Raw genomic sequence first — 20,884 nt, forward strand, 5'->3', positions numbered from 1 at the left:
TAAGATAAAGAATGATTTAATGCAGTATTATTATTGTTCTTATTTTTAAAAATCATTCAGTTACATAAACAAGTCATCACCATTGTAATTTGAAGTTAACTTTGCTGATGGATGTTGATACACTGGAAGTCTTCAAAATTAAAATTATCCAAAAACATTTTCAAATAGGCTAATAGGCACTATTTTTTTTATTAACTACATATTTGCAATCTAAACAACTACATCCTTATCTAAAAAGTCTCAAAAGTACATTATGTAGTCCAACAACAGCAGTATTTGTGAAACTCTAATAAGTTTAGTGTTCTGCTCCACACTTGTTGAAAGTAGAGTGATACATATGGGTGAGGAGGATGAAACAGTGCTGATACCAGTAGAATATTGCACAGCTATCAGCCAATCAGAATCAAGAGTCAGACAGAACTGTTGCATGAATACATATTTACATACTTTCTTTTTCTTATTTTTTTATTGCGTATGTGCATTCGACAGAATAAATAATCATCCTTCTATTTTTCCCATCTTGGTCACTTGGTTGGATACAAATTTCACATGTGTTCACGTATGGAGTTCAGGCCAAGAAAAGAACCCTCAGGCAGGCAACCTAGATAAACATCCCAAGCTACATTTTCCACTGAGTGAAAAGCTGACACATTGTGACATTTTTTTCTTAAGTAGACAGTTTGTATGCCTTTGATTTTAATGTATCAGATCACTTACATGTATCAGATTTAAACCATGTATTACGTTGCTGTTCCTAACACAGTTACAGGCTATAGCTGGCCTTCTGTTTACTTGCCAGAGCCAATTTTTCTCACTTTTGTCAAATGCTTATTGTTATTTCAGGAGGCTGCAAAATCTTATAATACAAAATTATAAAGAATGGTAAAACTACACAAGTCTAACTTTATTGACTGTATTATTTAAATTGGTATGTTAAGGGTAGTTTTAATCACTTTCATGACACTGATAAAGAAATGTTACACCAAGACACATCAGCAAACTATTGACTCCAGGGTAAGCTTATTGATGTTTTAAAAGCAAGTTTGAGGTTAAGAGGTTGCTTTTTATTGTATAAGACAACCGGGTAACTTTCATTACAATTAATTAATAAATTATTAGCGAAAGAGTCATTGAAAAATGTTAGAAAGATCTGTTTGCTGTGCATCCCACTATAAGACTAAAGTTTAGCAGGAGGAAACTACTGTTAAAACACCTAAACACAATTTCCTATATTCATACTCATTTAAGCATCGAACCATGATGATACAAGTATAAAAGTATGAGATTGTCAACTAGCCTACTGTTAAACAATTTAGCATCTTTGTTACCAAGCTTAACATATCTGCCACAGCACCTTACAAGGACAACAAAACCATGCTTGCGTTCATTTAAAATGTCTAAAACCAGGGGGGAAACAGCCAACAGACATTCAGATGGACAGCTGGAAAGGTCACTCGTAATTTCATTAAACACCGAGTTACAATGGAAAACGCAGTATCTAAGTTAGTCTACGTGTCGTTAAAGATAATCAGCCCTAATAAATAAATAAATAAATAAATAATAATAAAGCAACATAACATACAATTAGCATTTGACTGCTGTAAGATGAAGGGAGCAATATTATTCTCAGTTACCATCCAGGCTACTAATCCACACGATTCCCCGAGTTAAAGCCTAGAACAAAATTGTGATAATGCAGAAATCACCTAACTTGTGTGGCGAAGCATAACGTTAGCTGTTACAGCAGCAGCCCAGTACAGGCAGCTGCTGTGTCTTATGTCTCCTCTTTTCAAATGCGTGTGCGCGGCTGCAGATGCGATCTCCTCCATCTACTGATCAATAACTTACTTTTCTCGGGCTTGACTGTCCGACGGCACGCTGCTCTTGCCTTTGGCGTACATGCTGGCACAGAAGCGACTGTCCCGCACCTGTCAACCCATCACAACCTCCGGCGAAACAATCTCGTCACCATAGCGACTCATATAGCTCCTCACTATTGGACGGACCGCGGTGAAAACAGTACTCTCTCTCTCTCTCTCTCTCTCTCTCTCTCTCTCTCTCTCTCTCCGTTATCTGACTGAGCAAAGAAACATAGGTGACCACGCCCACTCAACACCTTTCAATACAAGTATGTATCTGCAGCCACGCCCTCTACAATTCAGTGGGTTCAGAAGAATGGTCCTGATCAAAATAAAGGAAAAAAAAATCAACAATTAAAAATTTGGTTTTATTCGGTTTTAGTGGAACTGTAATAGTCATATGAACCTCTAATTGTATATGTGGCATGCTAAAACCATGACAAAACAGATTAAAGACCCTTAAAATGCACGTGGGTTCTGATGTTAAAAATGTTTTGGTTTGTAATGATTTCTAATGATATTTGTAGTGTAAACTGTTACCATTTCTGTTGTTAAAATATCTATGGTTTAAGCAGGGGTGAAGAAGATATAACGTAACATTTTAGCCTCACAAACACTTAAATATCTTTAATAAAAAATAAAATAAAAAGGTAAAAGGTAAAGGAACTTAATGTTTGCTGAAAAAAATAAATTAATTAAATAAAATAAATTAAAAAATTAATGTTTGCTGAGCAGTGGTCCCCCTGCCCGCAGGATTGGGTCTGGTTTAAATTAATCGGGCTGCCATCTAGTGGACAACATCAATTCCAAAAAAAAAAAAAAAATATATATATATATATATATATATATATATATATATATATATATATATATATATATATATATATATATATATATATATATATATAGTTTTTTTTTTCACGTAGTGGACTTTATCCGTGGTTTGAACAAGGAATAACAAATAAAAGTAAATGGACAAACTATTTGTGCCACACACCAGTACATTTATGATAAAAGATTAAAAGTGATACAGTACAGTAAAATACAGTAATAGACACGTTTGCAATATCAAGCATAACAAGCTCTTTTATACAGTTAAAGAAAAATCAAGACGTGAACGAGACTGGACGTTTTGGAAGTTAAACCAAAAACAAAACAGAAAAACAAATCAAAAAACTTAAAAAAAAACAGAAAAAAAATTATTTATTACGTAGAAAATATGCCAGAGTATACAGATAAAGAAGAATAAATAAAAAAATATATATCATAAAAAAAGTCTTATTTGCTCTTTTTTAAACAATGTTCTCCAAACTGTTTTAGTAGCTTTTAAGTAATTGAATTAAATATTTTCTTGGATCTTTTCTTATTAATGTGAAATTTGTCTAAAATAGATAAAATGTACAAACAATGCAAAATGAGTAGCTCATAATGAAATAATGCATAATACAATTTCCAGTGTATAAATATAGTCACCTTGGAATTATAATGGTCTATCTGCATTCTGAGTGATTTTGAGATAATAAATGAGCTTCAAAGTTTTTGCATTCCACAACTAACAGTATGTGTGTAACATTTGTTTTTTAAATAAAAGTCTTAAAATGAAAACAACTAAAAAAAAAAATCCCATAAATGTAAATAAGATGTCTTTTAATAAGAATGTCAATAACTCAATTTTGACAAAAAAGTCATATAGAACCTTATAACTGGTGACGATATTTTCTAAATATGATTTTAAGCTTTTACATGTAGCCATATCACCTGTTATAATATTTTTTATATATTTATTTCCTCAATGATTTCCAAGTGTCTTTAAAAAAGCTACCTTTAACGTATATTTTCTCTGAAGAATTACTTCTATATGCTCTATAGGTTAGATATGGCAAGAACAAATACAGTATTGGATACAGTTGTCATACTCCTTTGGAGTAATTGAAAAAGTAAAAACTAATTTATCTAAAAAATTTAACTGTAAATAAGTTATTTAATTATAGAAGTTTTACAACCAACACAATATAATTTTCATTCAAACTTTTGAAGAAGAGAGATTTGTTCTTATATACCTATTATTCCAAATAACTACACATTTTATTACAAAGTCTGTGAAGCATCTCTTTTGTAACATTACAGCACATCTGTCCACGCACCTTTGCTGCGCTGAGGGGTTATGACTTCATTAACCCAGACGTATTATTTTTGTAGTCTCCAAACTTCGTTTGCTGTAGGCTTTGCCTAGCTAACTTTGTAAAAGCCAATGTCTCCCTTTGCATTAAACTTTGAGGGTCTTACATTCAGAGATGTTGTTTATGTTATGTTCACACATCTACATTACACATCAACTTAAGTTTTAAATATGATATCGCAGTGGACCACCCCTTTGAACGGAGTGTGCTTTGTGTTGCCTACTGCAGGTAGGTAGTGCTGTCGCCTCGCAGCAAGAAAGTCGCTGGTTCGAGCCTCGGCTGGGTCAGTTGGAATATTCTGTGTGGAGTTTGCATGTTCTCCCCATGTTTGCATGGGTTTCCTCCGGGTGCTCCAGTTTCCCCTACAAGTCCAAAGACATGTGGCACAGGTGAATTGGGTAGGCTAAATTGTCCTTAGTGTGTGTGTATGTGTGTGTGTGTGTGAATGAGAGTGTATGGGTGTTTCCCAGTGATGGGTTACAGCTGGAAGGGCATCCGCTGTGTAAAACATGTACTGGATAAATTGGCGGTTCATTTGGCTGTGGCGACCCCAGATTAATAATGGGACTAAGTTGAAAAGTAAATGAATGAATGACTGAATGCTTACTGCAGATGAAGTTGGTGAGTACTTCATTTGTCAAATTATTATTTTTGTTATTTTTTGTGTCCTGAAGAATAATTAAATAAAACGTTGGCTGTTTTTTCTGTGGTTGTTTAAAGTGGGCAGCTAATTCACTAAGCGATTCATATTATTCACATTTTATTGCTCAGTTCTCTGCCATTTTTTCTAAATAGGTATTTCATTTGTGGACATAAAACATCCGTGTCAATTTATTATTAATTTTAAATTAAATAAAACAACAATGTTTCATGTGAATGATCAAACAAAATTATTATAAAAATTTATAATTGCACAAATATTACCAATAAGGCAGCATTTAAATTTAGTATTAGATTATGATATTATTTCTAACATTATTAATTAAAAGGTAATTAAATCCACCCAGTAGGTGGCAGTAGGACACGGTCTTAATCAATGACTGGTCTTAATTTATTCAAATGGGGGAATTCAATAAAACAAATAGATCAGTAAATAATAAATGTCGAAACTCATTGCATTTATTGACGACATACTGACCAGGTATATGTAAAGATTTAATAAAGATTTTCACTCATGCTGGAACATGTAACAACTGATAATATCAAGTTATGTTCAAAGCAGCAAAGTAAAAATAAATATATTATTGAATAAATGAAATAAAAGTTAATTAAATAAACCTAAATGATAAGTGAAAAGGTTGCAAACATATACTTTCCTTGATAAACAAACAGCTTATTCCTATTCTTAAAAACTTAAACAATATATATATATATATATATATATATAAATATATATATATATATATATATATATATATATATATATATATATATATATATATATTTTTTTTTTTTTTTTTTAACTCAGAAAGCACTTCAGTATTGCAAAAGAAACATTTGGACACATGCCCAATACTGTAATGGTCTTAAAGCACAACCTGCAATGTTTTCAGTTGTAAATTTTACAGACTGACAGTGACAGTGTAGCCTACTACGCCACACCCACAGCTGGAAGTGCTTTACTTGCGGACTGTTTCCTGTGCATCGCTACAAAGCATTCTATTCACTTTAGATAGACGACAGAAACTGGCATAAGGAGGCACGATGTCGCTCACTGTGAAAAACATTTCTGTCATTTACAATCCTATCAATCAGAACAATACTTTCACCAGCGGGGATTATATATCTGGAAAAGTCATTCTGGATGTGGTAAAAGACACTCAGATGCAGTCGCTGAGTGTGAAAATTAAAGGCAAAGCAAATGTTTGCTGGTCAGAGCGACACGGTAAAACCACTGTTCTTTATTCGGATAAAGAGAAGTTTTATTCGGTGGAGAGGTTTTTCGTTCAGACCGACACAAAACATGGTAGGTGTCTGCTCGACTACTTTAGTTTTTGCAACATGAAGCCGAGTCGATTTATGTAACCAGCTTTACCCTGTGCTTGTAACTTGATCTTTTTAGCAAATGACCATGAAATGCTGAAAGATCCATCCGGGCAGCCTTGTAAGTCTTTTTTCCCTTCTTTTTCAAATGAATATTGCAGATAAATAATTAAAAAATAAACTTTGAAAAAATAAATATGTAATAATATATAACTTTTTTTACTTTGTTTTTGATTTGTTAGACTCTTCGGTGGTGGCACCAGGGCGTCATGTTTACCCTTTCACCTTTCAGTTGCCCTTACAGTAAGTCTTTTAAGAAGACTAAATACATAATTAAATTTACAGATTAATAAAAAATCTGTGTTTGTATTCCTGTTGTGTTCAGATTTGCAGAGATTGAAATGAGTAAAATAAATACATAAATAAATTAATTAATTAAATTATTAATTTAGAAGTGCTGAGTAAGGATATTTCTTTCACATTGAACTTGGGTAAACCTTCTTAACTAAACCATCTGTCATATTTATTCATACTATTATAGCTAATATTTATTATTTTATATTTCTAAGCTGTATTTTTAAAGAATTCTAACAAGTGAGACTTTCATGCTGTTCAATCTACAGACACTTTCCTTCAACCTACAAGGGTTCAGTTGGAAAAGTTCTCTACACTTTGGAGACAAAACTATCCAGATCAATGCGTGTGTCTAGCAAAGCCAAAGCAGAGTTTAACTATGTTCCCTGTCCTGTTGTTACCAATCCTGAACTAATGGTAAGACTACGACTAAAATGCCATGTGGTGTCTGACTTTCTAATCTACAGTATACCATACATTCCCCTCTGTCTAGCTGAGCATCAGTTGCCTAAGAAGTATTATGTTTATACCTGTTTAGGCTCCTCAGTATGGAACCAAAGATAAACAAATGTCGTTCTTCACCTCTGGGAGTGTCTCCATGAACATAAGCACTGAGAAAATGGCATACCATCTTGGTAAAATTATATCTTAATGTTTGTTTTAGTTTGTGTTTGTTGTCAGTCAGTTCAAAGTAGATATGGACACTTTTCACATAGCTATTCAAGCGTTTTAAATTTTTTCTAATTTTACCCATATTTGAAAGAAGATAAAACTGATGTTTGAAATGCATGTAAAACTGTAGACATGAAACTTATTCAAGTTTGAGCTTCATGCTTTGTCAGCAGTCTTGTGTGGAAAGGATTAAGATGTTGAATGTGATCTTTTCAGGGAGTGTGCTTCTGTTTAAGCTACACATTTCACGTTTGAAGTCAACCAGAAAGCCCCCTCCTACCACCACCCCACTAACAACTTGCACAACTGGTTTATAGTTCTTGTTTAAACTTCTCGGTTTAAGTAATCCACCAAAGACTTGTGGCAAAATGTATTTACAGAGATTAAATTACATGAATGCATATCAACACCGTTTTATTTCACCAATTAGGACATATTTCTGGTCCTGAAGCAACATTCCAATCAGATTTAAGGCACTAGTTTGTAATTTATGTCAAGTTTAGGCTTAAAGTTAGGGTTATTTTTCTATAAATTTTTAATCCATTTATTACCCTGTAGGAAGGGGTTTTAACCAAAGTTATCAGTATGATAGTAAAAATCTGTACATTTCTAGTCTAACCAATATTTTGCAATCTTATACCAAAAACGGAAATAAGGGAAGTATTAATAGCTTAAAATGTGGGAGAGCGTTGATATTATGCGATTGTATTGTATTGCAATATGGAACAATTATATGTTGATGTTAAATCAAAAATAATTCACAAATACTTGAAAATGAGATGATTTTATGACAATAATTCTCTATGGTTACAACTGAATTAATTACAAATAACTGTATGAAATGAAAAACATATGATATAAACTGTACCCAGCTTAAATGTTAAATTTCAAGTTACCAGAGGTCGAAGAAGAGATACAGGGGGAGGGAGGGAGAGAGAGAGAGACAAAGAGAGCAGGCCCAGAAGTTAGCCTGATTACAGTAGAGTCAAAGAAGATAGCCTCCAGAGGAGGAGAGGAGCAAGGCAGGAAATCGCAGAGACAGAAAAAAAAAGGCCAGGAAAAAATACGGAGCAGAGTTGTACACATATTTTGTATCTTTTATATATTTTGAATGGCCCAAATGTTGAGCCATTCAAACTGACTAATCAACATGTGACCACATCGTAAAACCCCCTAAGTCCACATACCAGGCCCTGATCTTATCAGTATCTGCCTTTGGAGTCAGTATGGACCTTCTCGAGTCAGAAAGGCATGTTTTTTCATACAAACAAATGCATATGATAATTAAGCCTCTTACAACCCCCTCTGGTTTTAGAAATAGTTTACAGTTGGGGTTAAGTTTAGGTGGAGGGAATAAGTGTGTATAACATTTGCTCACAGAATTGATGTTCCATTAACACTAGCTAATCAAGGATCGCATCCACCAAAAACAGTTCACAGAACAGTCTTGATTTTTATAGCTTACTGTACTTAATTCTGAATAACTGAATGACAATTTTGTCAAAATGTCAGGCAGAAACAGTTTCCAGTAATATTTTATGTATTTATCATAAGTAATGATCTAATGACCTAATTGTTGTGTCTTTCTGCAGGAGAGGGCTTAAAAGTTTTGGCTGAAGTTCAAAACAATTCCTCTCGTGCAGTCAAGCCAAAGTACTGCCTGTATGAAAAACACAGTTTTTTTGCCAGAGGAAAGAGAAAACTTCACACGCACGACATTTTTAAAGAAGTGGGGGAACCCATTGAGCCAAGCTCAAAGAAAACCATCACCACGGTGCTGACCATTCCTCCCAGCCTTACAGTCTCAATCCTAAACTGTAGGATCCTCAAGGTTGAGTACAGACTGAGGGTGAGTTACAGCATCTAAAGTAGTGGTGCCCAAACTTGGTCCTGGAGGGCCGGTGTCCTGCAAAGTTTAGTCCCAACTCCAATCAGACACCTGGGCTAGCTAATCAAGCCCTTACTAAGCATTCTAGAAAGATCTGTGCAGGTGTGTTGAGGCAAGTTGGAGCTAAAATCTGCAAGACACCAGCTCTCCAGGAATGAGATTGGACACCCCTGATCTAAAGCAAATGGTGCATTCTACTTTATGCAATGGTACGCAGACCAATTAAAATATTACTTGAAGTGGTTTATGCCAGTTAAAAATTTTGCCCTTTTTGAGAAGGTGCTGACGCCACACTACTGTCATGAGTGGCATCAAAGTACGAAGAGATCAAAGAGATACTTAACGATTGGCTATACTCTCTACATAACAATGATCATGTGTTACAGGTTTATTTGACAACCTCAGTCTCACAGTTTCGTCAAAGAAAAAAAAAGGGGAGGGGGGATATTTGTTGTCAACAAACTTGACGGTATTCAGTCATGTTACTAGCAGAGAGGACCTATGAATTTATGCACTTCTGATTCACTCATTTAATGAATGAACCACATTATTGCTGACAACAAAGATGAGACTATAATGTTGTCAAAAATATAACTAACCAACATTAATATATGTATATATAATCTGCTTAATTGAGCTGGTAATTCATTAAACAAGTGGATCGGAGTGTGCAGATTTATTAACGTTAATGGCACAGCAGACCTGTCGAGTTTCTGTTTATCAAGACTTTTTTTTACATTAATACTCCTACTAATGGGCTAAATGCACACAGACTTTTTTTGAACTGTCTTTCCATAACAAAATTGTCATGTTTAAGATCTGATTTCTTTCAAAATCAGCAATCTTCATTGCATGTTAGATATATGATATAAAGTGAGTCTCAGTTTTTACAAAAAGCAGTGCATTAAATTCTATTTTCCTCGCCATGTCTTTAAAATGACAGTTTATTTTACCCCTGTATTTTCAATGGAATTTCTGCGCTAGACTGTTGCAACTGACGGCACTAGTGGTTACAATGGTCTTTCATCACCTTTTACTCTTGAACAACTAAATGAATGCTTAAGTCTAATTAAATAAATGCTTTGTAATTACATTACAATACAACATGGATACTGTATAAAAAGCCTTGGGAAATTGAAAATAGTTTTAATTTTAAGCTTTGTAAGTTTATCATTGGCTTTAAAACACCAGCTGTGCATAGAGCCCATTCTCATATACAGTCTTTCAATACAACACAATGAACTTTTTCATGCCATCTCCATCCCGTGAAGCATATTCATCAAGATATTACATATATTTTTTTCTTCATTACTTTAAGTTAAGCTAAATTAGTTGTGTGCATATTGTTTTTTTTTTTTTTTTTTTTAAGATGCTTTACTGTGTTCAGCTTCATTACTGTTACAACCCCTGGACAGTCTAGGGGAGTGGGAATTTGGTTAAAACAAACACTCAATGAAAATTATACTCAAAGTAATAAACACAAACAATCAAAACCAGAACTATCTTATTAATATCAAATCCCCTCTAATTTAGTCTGATTAACACAAATGTGAAAAATAAATCCAACGTCCAAAGATGTCTCACCTAAACTATATTAACTATACACTTAACCAAAAATACAAGGATTGGCACTCAGCACCTTCCCTAGTGTATTTCTAAACAGTTGAAACTCCTACGTGTTAGAATGTTAAAAAGTGTGTCACATGACCTACTCGCTTACCAGTCTTTCTACCAAACCTCTGTGGAGAAACAGGAAACGGAATGAATAGTTACACACTGGTAAAAACAGATAGTGACTACATCAAAATGACAACACGATGTAAATAGTTTTGAAGACTAACAATATATAGCTTAACAAAATGGAGATATAACCACTAATAGAATAAGCAATTGAAGAGCACAGAAATTATCATACTAAGCCATAAAATGCTGACGACTTTTGGCAGACAAGGCTCATAAAGAAAGCTAGAGTGAGGCGACACTGGAAACGTTTTGCAGCTTAGGAACTAATCAGCGGTGCGTTTCCCAAACAACAACATAACTCGCAGCTGAACGAACATAGTACGATGCATCGTTTGGGAATAGATGTAGTGATGAGTGTTTCCCAAAAGCCTTAGATTCTCTGTCGCAGATCCATCATTTGAACCACGTTAGTTATAACATATAACGCCCATGTTGATGCTCTAAAGGGGTGGAGTAACAACTTCTTGAGAGAAGAACCCCATAATTTCTTTGTGGAAATAATATTGTTTTACAAGCACACGCATTTAAGATAAAATCCAATATTAGTTTTGGTAAAAAACTGCACTTAATTTTTATATTAATTGAAATATATTTATAACACATACAGTATAGGGCCTATGTTTCCAAATATTATTGAGAACATTACATATTCTATTCTAAAACATAAAATCACTTACAAAGGCTAGCATGTATTCTAATATCATATATACATGATATAAATTAATAATGAAGCTATTTATTATGAAATGAAGTTTAATATTTATTATTTATTAGGAAATGAAAAAAAAAATCACACTTTAAAAATAATATTATTAATAATAATGATCATGATGATTATTATGAATATTATTATTATTATTTTTAAGTAGGATAGTTTTTTTTTTTTCTTAAAGTCTACTTTTACAAATTTACATGCAAACCGCTGCAGAAATTTTCTAACCAACAGATCCATGTCATATACAGTACAGATACTTAATAAAATACTTAATAAATAACCCACTTTAAATTAAAAGCATTAACATATGCTATATATTTTGTTTTCACAAGCTTTGAAGACATAACGTAGATTCCGCTTTTAAATAATAGGTCACCTATAGCTTTCGTCATGAGCCATGGCTGGGTTAAAAAAGACATCAATGTTTTTTAAAGTGCACTACGAAGGGAGCGCAATTGTAAACATGAAGTTGAACTTGAAAGTTGAAGTTGAAAACTGAACTGTAAAAATACTTTGAAAGGAAATGACACCTAAGAGTGATGACTTTAATGCTTTTCTTTAAAAATCGTTCCAAGTTTAAATGTTAGAATGTTTTAAATGAATAGGGCATGGAGGGATAATTGGGAATAGAACACAGGCAGGAACTATATTTCTAACCACAGCTCTAGAGGTGTAGTTGCAAGCATAGAAGTTTGAGACGCAGTTTGCGAATGTTCGTTGGAGCGATGGATTTGGAAGACGCCAAATCAACAAACTATGTTTGTAATGACAGAACTTGCAACTTTAGTTGGCTAAGGATGGTTTTGGGAAACGTACCCCAGGATGAGCCGGATGCACAATTGGTTAAAGCAAGCTTTATTTAACCAACCAATTAGTGACAGAGGTAGACAAAACAAGAAAGTTAACTTGGGTGGTAAAAAGAAAAACCGAATGAGATGCATAATAAAAACATAAATAAGCAATACCTGCTGGCACTTATCAAATACTTTTTTGGATAATTATTTTCAATGAATAACTTGTATCAGTTTACTAAATATTTAATATATAATGTGATCATTATTGGTTGTTGATCACACAATGTGATCTGTCATGACTGCAGAATATTTCGAGAGCCCAAAGTGTCCGACTTGTCGGCTCTGTTTTTACCTCCGCCCCTTGACTGTACTCAGCTCATATTATTGACAGCAGTCTGCAGCCATGGTTGAAATAGAGCGCACCTAAAAACAGCTGCTTGTTGTAATGATGTGAACTGTGTGATCAATTTGTATTTAAACCTGGATCTTGATGTGTTTACAGTCTTAAAACAAGACTCAAATAGAGATGAGTTTCAGTTGTCATTGTCCAGTCTCAATAATTGGTTTGTCATTTGTGTCTAGGTTTACTTGGATGTGAAATATGCATCAGATCCAGAGATCAAATTCCCAATAGTGATTCTTCCTGTTCAGCCTGTATCAGGTGCAAATGGTGCTAGAAATAATGACTTTGGAATTTGGAATCAGCCACTGCCAGGCATTGCAGGTCCCAACCCACCTCCTACAGCTCCATCAGCCCAACCACACAATATGGCTGGACCACCTGGTCAGTTTAGTGCTCCTGGTAATTACGGACCTCCTGTTGGTCAATTTCCATCTCCTGGTTACCCTGGACCTCCTTTGGGTCAGGGTGGTCCTCCTAGTTACACTGGACCTCCTCTGGGTCAGTTTGGGGCTCCTACTTTTCCTGGACCTCCAGGTCAGTCCGCTCCCTCTTATTACAGTGGAGCTCCGAGCCAGTTTGGTTCTTCAGTTCCACTTCAGTCAAGCACATCAGCTCCACCTCCATATCAGGAATACAAGTTTTATCCACAGCTGCCAGATCAGCCAGAAAAATCTTGACAAAATCTTTTTGGAATAACTTTCTAGGTTCCTTTTATTGTTGTGTTGTTTAAAAAGCTGCAGTTTGGGAATCATTTCTCACTTTTAATGAACCATTAACTATGACTGGCGTGTTTGCTGAACATCTGATTTGGTGTTATAATTTGTTATAATTTTATAATTTGGTTGTTAATAAATTTAGTCATGGGGTAGAATGACAGGATGTCAAATGTGGTCATGCAGAATAAGGCATCGGTAAACAGTCATTGTGCTAGTAATATGCATTCTAATAAACAACAAAAGTGAGAGTTGGTCCCTGAAAAAAAAAAAAAAAACATTACTGTATCATATCTACAATGACCGATATTATTTTTGTAAGTTAGTAGTTCACTTTTAATATTTAAATAAATTAACATAGATCTATCATAGTATTATTTTTGTATGCTAATCCATCTGTGTGGTGCTACATTCTGCATCACAAACAGTATGATAATACTGCTATATTTGTACTGAAGTGAAAGCAGTTCTATTCTTTAGTAGTGTTCTTTTCCATATACATTTTGCAGTGAAAGTAGGCTAACCATTAGTGTGAAGGTTTACTTGAATTGTGCGCTTAAAGGGATAGTTCAACCAAAAATGAAATTATTATTATTATTATTATTATTATTATTATTATTATTTACTCTTCCTTCACTTGTTCACCCAAACCTGTTTTACTTTATTTCTTCTGTTGAACACAAAAGAAGGTATTTTCAAGAAAGCTGGAAACTTGTATTCTAGTGTTTTAAACCACTTGAAGGTGAGTAAAAGTTTGTTTTTGTGTGAACTATCCCTTTAACACACAAACATGTATTGTATTGAATTCTGTGATGCTATACTGCATGTTGACAGAATAATGTATTCTGTGTTGTCATTTAGAAGTAAAATGAAATCTGTTTTATTTACAAATATTATAAGCCTTGTGAAAAAAATGGAAAACTTAAAGTTTGTGTAGATAAATACACAAACTTGTGAAATAAGTAGACGCAGGTGTTTGTGTCAAAGTAGCCTTTTAATAGGCTATTCTTTAAAGATGCACATTATAATGTAACCTCATGTTCTTTAGCAGTTAAAATCTTAAAAATTATAGTCTTGAAGAGGACCACTGCCTTGGTTGCTTTTGATTGTGCTTTGAGTTCCTTGGTGTGTGGATGAATGTGCTTTGTGAAACTAGTACAATCTATATAAATATGTCTTCTATTTTATGCTTTTATAATATGTAAACATTGAAAACACTAATTCCTTTTCAAATAAATAAATCAAAAGTTTAACCAATATGTTTTATGTGTAAAATAACTTTCAACTTGTACTACTCCCACAGTACACACTTAACAGGGGTGTGTTTCCCAAACAACGACATAACTCGCGGCTGAACTATCATAGTACGATGCATCGTTTGGGAAAAGAATGATGTAGTGACGAGTGCTTCCCAAAACCTGTAGTTTCTCTGTCGCGGATCTATCGCTTGAACCATGTTAGCTATAACGTAAAATGCCCATAATGATGCTTTAAAGGGGTGGAGTAACAACTTTTTTAGGGAAGAACCCCATCATGTCTTTGTGCAAATTATATTGTTTTATACACACAATCCAAAATTGTTTTTGGTAAAAACATGCACTCGCTTTCCATATTAACTTAAATATATGAATGGCACATATAGCATTTGTTTGCTTTACTAGTATTATTGCAAAGTTTACATTACATTCTCTATTCTAAAACATAAAATCACTTATAAAAGCTAACACTATTTTAATATAATTTTAAATTTATCATTTATTAGCCTAGGAAATTTAAAAAATCCTACTTTAATAATAATAATAACATTCATGATGATGATGATGATTATGATTAAGTAGAATATTATTTCTTTTTTATTTTATTTTTTTAAAGGTCTACTTTTACAATTAGACAGATGCAAACCAACAAAAAAAAAAAGTTCTAACCAACAGACCTATGTCATATACTGTACAGATACTTCATAAATAATCTACTTTAAGTTAAAAGAATTAATGTTTGCTATATATTTTGTTTTCACAAGTTTTGAAGATGTAACATAAATTCCGCTTTTAAATAATAGGTCTCCTATAGCTTTCATAAGAAGGATGTGTTCAAAATGACATCAATGTTTTCAAAGTGCACTACGAAGAAAGTGCAATTGTAAACATGAAGATCACTAAAACTGAACTGTAAAAATACTTTGAAAGCAAATTACACCTGAGAGTTGACCTTAATACTTTTTATTTTCAATAATTCCAACTTTGAATGTTAGAGTGTTTCAAATGAATAGGGCATAGGGGGGATAAGTGGGAATAAAACACAGCCAGGAACTATGTTTCTAACTACAGCTCCAGAGGTGTAGTTTCAAGTTTGCGAATGCTCTTTGTAGCGATGGATTTGGAAAACGCCAAATCATCGAACTATGCTTGTAAGGACGGAACTTGCGACCCTAGTTGGCTAACCATGGTATTGGGAAACGCACCCCAGAATAGTTGTGGCTACGTGTATACGAAATATGTTGATGTATTTAACTTTTTCTTCAGTAGAACAGTAAGATTTTTTTTTTTTTATTGAAACTGTGGTTCTTGTCAATTTAGAAAATGCAAGTCAACAAAATGAAGGCACTCGATTATTCATTGTACTCCTGAAAATACAGTCTTTCTGTGCAAGATACTGGACATCATTAATGAATTAAATTATTTGTTAATTTAAACCTTTTATGACAAGTTACAGCATTCATTGTAAGCACGCAGATATGAACAATACAACATAATCTTCCTCTGTGTAAACAAACAGCATAAGCTAGTGTAAGGTAGCAACAAGACACTCACCTCTCATGTAGTTTCCTTCAGGGGTTTGCTACAGTGGAATAGACTGCCATGTTCAGTTTCTTGCATATGTTGTTTTGCAATAAAAGATGTCAATGTATCATCAGTAGCCACAGGTATACATTTTATATATAAATGGTGTCTCGAAGCATAAAAAAAAGTTTTCTGAGCACAATTAAGTTAATTTGAAACTGCACAACAACAATATCAGACATTTAAGTGCACACAATAAAACTAAAGCATTTGATTCATAGGTAGTTCAATTCTTAGCCAAAGTATAATCACACACTTGGCTAAAGACCGAATACCAAATATATTTCTTATGTTTTGTTTTTTTCTTCTTTTTTCAAAAAGTGTAAAAAAAAAAAACTAGCTCAAGTTTTGTTTGTGTACACAACAACCCTCCAAAATGATCCAACAGAAACAAATCAGTATTTGCTTTGTCATCTGCTTGATCACTACATTCACTTGAAGTCAGAATTATTAACCCCCCTGAATTATTAGCCCTCCTGTTTATTTTTTCCCCAATTTTTGTTTAACGGAGAGCAGATTTTTTCAGCACATTTCTAAACATAATAGTTTTAATAACTCATTTCTAATAACTGATTTCTTTTATCTTTGCCATGATGGCAGTAAGTAATATTTGACTTGATATTTTTCAAGACACTTCTATAGTGACATTTAAAGCCTTAACTAGGTTAATTAGGTTAACTAGGCAGGTTAGAGTAATTAAGTTATTGTATAATGATGGCTTCTTCTATAGACTATGCAATAAAAATATTGCTCAAAGGGGCTAATAATTTTGTCCTTAAAATGTTTTTTTTAAAAATGTTAAATGATATAGCCAAAATAAAACAAATAAGACTTTCTCTAGAAAAAAAAAAAAAAAAAGTTTCCTTTCTCTGTTAAAAATCATTTGGGAAATATTTAAAACAGAAAAAAAAAATTAAAGGGGGGCTAATAATTCTGACAAAAAAAATCACTACTCCTATCCCAATTTTACCTTTTTAAAAAAACAAATTCAGTCATTTCACTAATAGCCTGGCTTGATTGTCAATACATTAATAAATCTGCATAAAATGATTCCTTCATCATTTTACTCCTAATGTCTTCAGTTGATGATGCTCCACTTCTCTTTATATTCTATATTTTTATTCCTTCCACTGTTCATGCCAAATATTTAATGCCCTTTTTTCTGATCACATTTGTAATCTTCAAAGTTTTGTTTCATGTGCTCCAGTCCCAGAACAGCTGCTCAGCTAGTGCATGACCCACTGCTATACATTTAAGCAGAAACCATTGGATTCAAAGTCATTCAAGCGGTGAGACTATTAATATTGTGTTACTTTAGGTTTTATTGCCTAATTTTGAAACTTTAGAACAGTAAAGTGCGTGGGTGGACAATAAAACGATCATTAACAGAAGTAAAGAGATCATAAAGAATTTAGAAAATGTATGGTTACACCATGCTAACAAAAGTCATTTCATTTTCATGACTTCCCAGCAACCTTCAACACTTTGAAGGCAAAAGTTTTCTGATCAATTTTTATGTCTTGCAAAGCCAGTGCAGAGTTTTACCATGTTAATAGAAACACTAAAACTAAAATCCATTGTACAGTGCCTGTATTAAATATTTATCTACAATGTTTTGACATTCAGTCATCTCTCTTTTGTCTTGCTTTGGCGCCTCAGTATGGAGCCAAAGATAAAGAGGTGAAATTATTCACCTAATCAAGAACACTGACAAAATGGGAAAAAACCAGCATCGTTAACACTGCATGTATTATTATTGTTATAACACATTAGCATTGCTGATGTTCCTTCATCATTCTTGTACTGTTGTGTCAAAAAAGGCAAAGCTTGTCCATTTCAGAAAAACTCATCAGTGAAAAAAGACAACACAGGATCAAATTTCAAGTCACAACAATAAACAAACACAGTAGTGCTGAACTGCGTGCATGTAATTACATAATATTTTATCTTTAGTGAACTCACTTTGTTACACCTGATTGGTGGCCTGTTTCTGTTTGTTTTCTCAATGTTTTCTTTTTGTTTTCATGTCCTGTTCTTGTCTCTTCCTGGTTGCCCTGCCTGGACGTGCCACCAGCTTGTGCTGCGATAGATACCGGACGAGCCCCCAATTTTTGTTATGGCCCAGATGCCTGAGGCTGGTTTTGGAACATAACAAAAAGTAAATATATGAATAAACAGCTAAAAATTAGGAGTTAATTGACCTTCAGGTTGACCTTCAGGTTATTGAAAGAAAAAAAAAATCAAGATTAACTCTTTTGTGTAAAAGAAAACAAAGAATAACATGAATAGCTTCAGGACTTAGCAAGGCCAAAATACTAAACAATATATGGCAAATTCCACTCCAAAATAACAGAATCAGAAACAGAACCAAAGAAAAAAAATACAAAAACTTTATCTGATTAGACTTCTATCAATTTGAAAACTCTTTATTCTTTTTCTCAAATGCCTAATATAAGTGAAATGTGTGTTTTTGTATTTGTATTATATCTATTTTGTCTGTTAACTTTAAAACCGTTTGATGGTTGATTATTGGTCAAATGTTTAGTCATGTTTAATCTGGTATCAGCAGGCGAGGTCACAGTCGCACAGTCTTCTCTATAAAATCAGTGATTGGTACTTGATAGCTTGTGAGTTATGCAATATTTGACGTTTGAAACATTTTTTCAAACTGCAAAAGCTGAAGTTTAGTTTAAGGTTCAACACATTAAGTCTTGAGATTAGATTTAACTGAAAATGACCTTTGTAGTAGAAATATCTTCTTTTTTTATTGATCTATCTATAAAACCATACAAAAAAAAAAAAAAAAAAACTCTTAAAATTATAAAACATTTTGTTGTTCCTTTAAAGGTGAGTCCCCATACATAGTTTTGGCGAATTCCATGTTAATCTTAAGTACCTATAGAGTACTACTGCATTCTTCATATCACCAAATAGTCTTTAGTTTTATTGGATCTATATAAAAAAAAAAATACAGCTTTACGATTATTTCAGGTAATGCAGAGCTAATGAAGGTAAGTACAGGTAATATAAGCTAACTAACATTCTGTGTTGGGTAAAAATATTTTATTTTACTCGGTGTATATTGTATAAGCTTATTCAAAAACAAACTTCCAAAAGTAGCCTACCTAATGACAAATTTAACATGGGGAAGGGATTAGGCATGCGTACAGATGAAATGGTGTCTTTTTGTATTGACAGTATGGTGTGTGAATTATAAAATCAAGTAAAACACTGCAAATTTCTGTCACTGCTGAATCGTAAGCTATGACATCAGCAAGAACTGCCGTCACACAGGAGAAACATCCAGCTGTTACTAGTGTGATATTTGTAATGGAGGCCAGTGACTGCTTTGCGAGTGCTGTGCTGGAACAGCTGCTCTGTCTGACATGCGCTCATAGCAGGCAGGTGATGTCAAACCCAAGTGGTTTCAACAGATAGTGGCTTTTTCTTTAAACTCATGAAAAACTAATGTTACTTTAAAGATATAGGAGTACTCGTTTGCTGTTAGTCTCTCAACAACAGATAAACTGAGCTCGTGAGCAGCTATGAAAACAGATTACTTGGAAACAGTCATGCATTTTTTTTACCTTATCTATATTTAGGATTAAATTGTAGCATGTGTTTAAAAAGAAGAAAAAATAAATTCTTTCTTTTTACAGTACGATGATAAGTTGTAAAAATATAATAATTTGGTAGTTGGGCTTAGAAGTTACTAGCAGTGTTATGTTTGATACAGCAGACAAAAAAGTCAAATAGCTTCTTTTCGAGATGTACTAGATGTACGTTTAATTTTGAGTTGGACAGCAGTGGTTTCATGTTTTTTTTTTTTTTTTTAAACAATCTTGGTGAGCACCCACATATACCTTTCAGACAGCTTCCTCTTGTGTCCACAGTTACTCCTGTTGAATGTGGTTTATGCTTTGCTGACAGTACCCTGGATAATTTGCCTTTTGGTACATCACAAAGACTTGCTGTCCTGGTCACAGATGTGCCAGCAAAGAAGTGTAACAACAATTTGTCCCCTTTTGTGCACTTGAATTCAGAAGGACGGTGCTTAACTCTGCATGAAGTAAAACAATAGAAACGATCATAGATTTCGTTATGATTTTATTGGTTATAAATGGATATTGCATTGGTTGAAATGGTCATATTGACCTCTAATGATAATTATTTGGCATTAAAGTAATGGTTTTATTTGTTTTAAATGGAAATTATTGCATTTTCTTTCTTGAAAACTGTAATGATCATATGAACATCTAATCGTTATTATTTGACAAACTACGTATATTGAAGTCACAATTATAAGCCCTCCTGGGATTTTTTTTTCTCTTTCAAATATTTGAAGAAATTATGTTAAACACAGCAAGGAATTTTTCAAAGTATATACTAAATATTTATTCTTCTTAAGTCTTTATTATTATTATTATTAATATTATTAGTATTATTTAGGCTAGAATAAAAGCCGTTTAAACAAAAATTAAGGTCAACATTAATAGCCTTCTTATGATTTTTTTTTAATTGTCTACAGAACAAACTGCAGTTTCTGTGATGGTTCTTCTTTCAGCAGGGTTTTATTTTTTTAGGCTGTGACTTTTCACACTCACAAACATTTAAATGTCTGTAATAATTCAAAGTTAGAAATGACAAATTGTCACTTGCCTATGTCATAAAAAAGGTAAAAGTTCAATTCAGCTCAGGAAGATTGACAAGACAGTGGTCTTCCTGAGCAAAACTGGATAT

At 33.3% G+C, this 20,884-nt stretch overlaps 3 protein-coding genes across 14 annotated transcripts in view; 2 read left to right on the top strand and 1 right to left on the bottom strand.

Moving 5' to 3' along the window:
* Window positions 1-2,018, bottom strand: part of ssbp2a (single stranded DNA binding protein 2a) — a 73,258-nt gene extending 71,240 nt beyond the window's left edge. For 11 of the 12 annotated variants that reach the window (XR_015490308.1, XR_015490309.1, XR_015490314.1 and 8 more), the window contains exon 1: window positions 1,849-2,018. Coding sequence is in view for 2 of the 12 variants with exons in the window: in XM_087252113.1 (XP_087108239.1) it covers window positions 1,849-1,901 (53 nt within the window). In the remaining 10 variants the exon portion in view is untranslated. 12 annotated transcript variants of the gene reach the window in all.
* iqgap2 (IQ motif containing GTPase activating protein 2) overlaps window positions 1-20,884 on the top strand; it is a 457,800-nt gene that overhangs the window by 202,102 nt on the left and 234,814 nt on the right. The window lies entirely within an intron of this gene.
* On the top strand, window positions 5,718-13,489 carry zgc:110626. Its single transcript, NM_001017889.1, is given in 7 exon segments — window positions 5,718-6,005; window positions 6,102-6,143; window positions 6,265-6,325; window positions 6,646-6,793; window positions 6,915-7,011; window positions 8,641-8,897; window positions 12,771-13,489. Coding segments are annotated over 7 exon segments (1,365 nt in total). The 5' UTR covers window positions 5,718-5,743; the 3' UTR covers window positions 13,269-13,489.

This window comes from Danio rerio, chromosome 5 (assembly GCF_052040795.2).
Source record: "Danio rerio strain M-AB ecotype USA chromosome 5, GRCz13ab, whole genome shotgun sequence".
Taxonomy (NCBI): domain Eukaryota; kingdom Metazoa; phylum Chordata; class Actinopteri; order Cypriniformes; family Danionidae; genus Danio; species Danio rerio.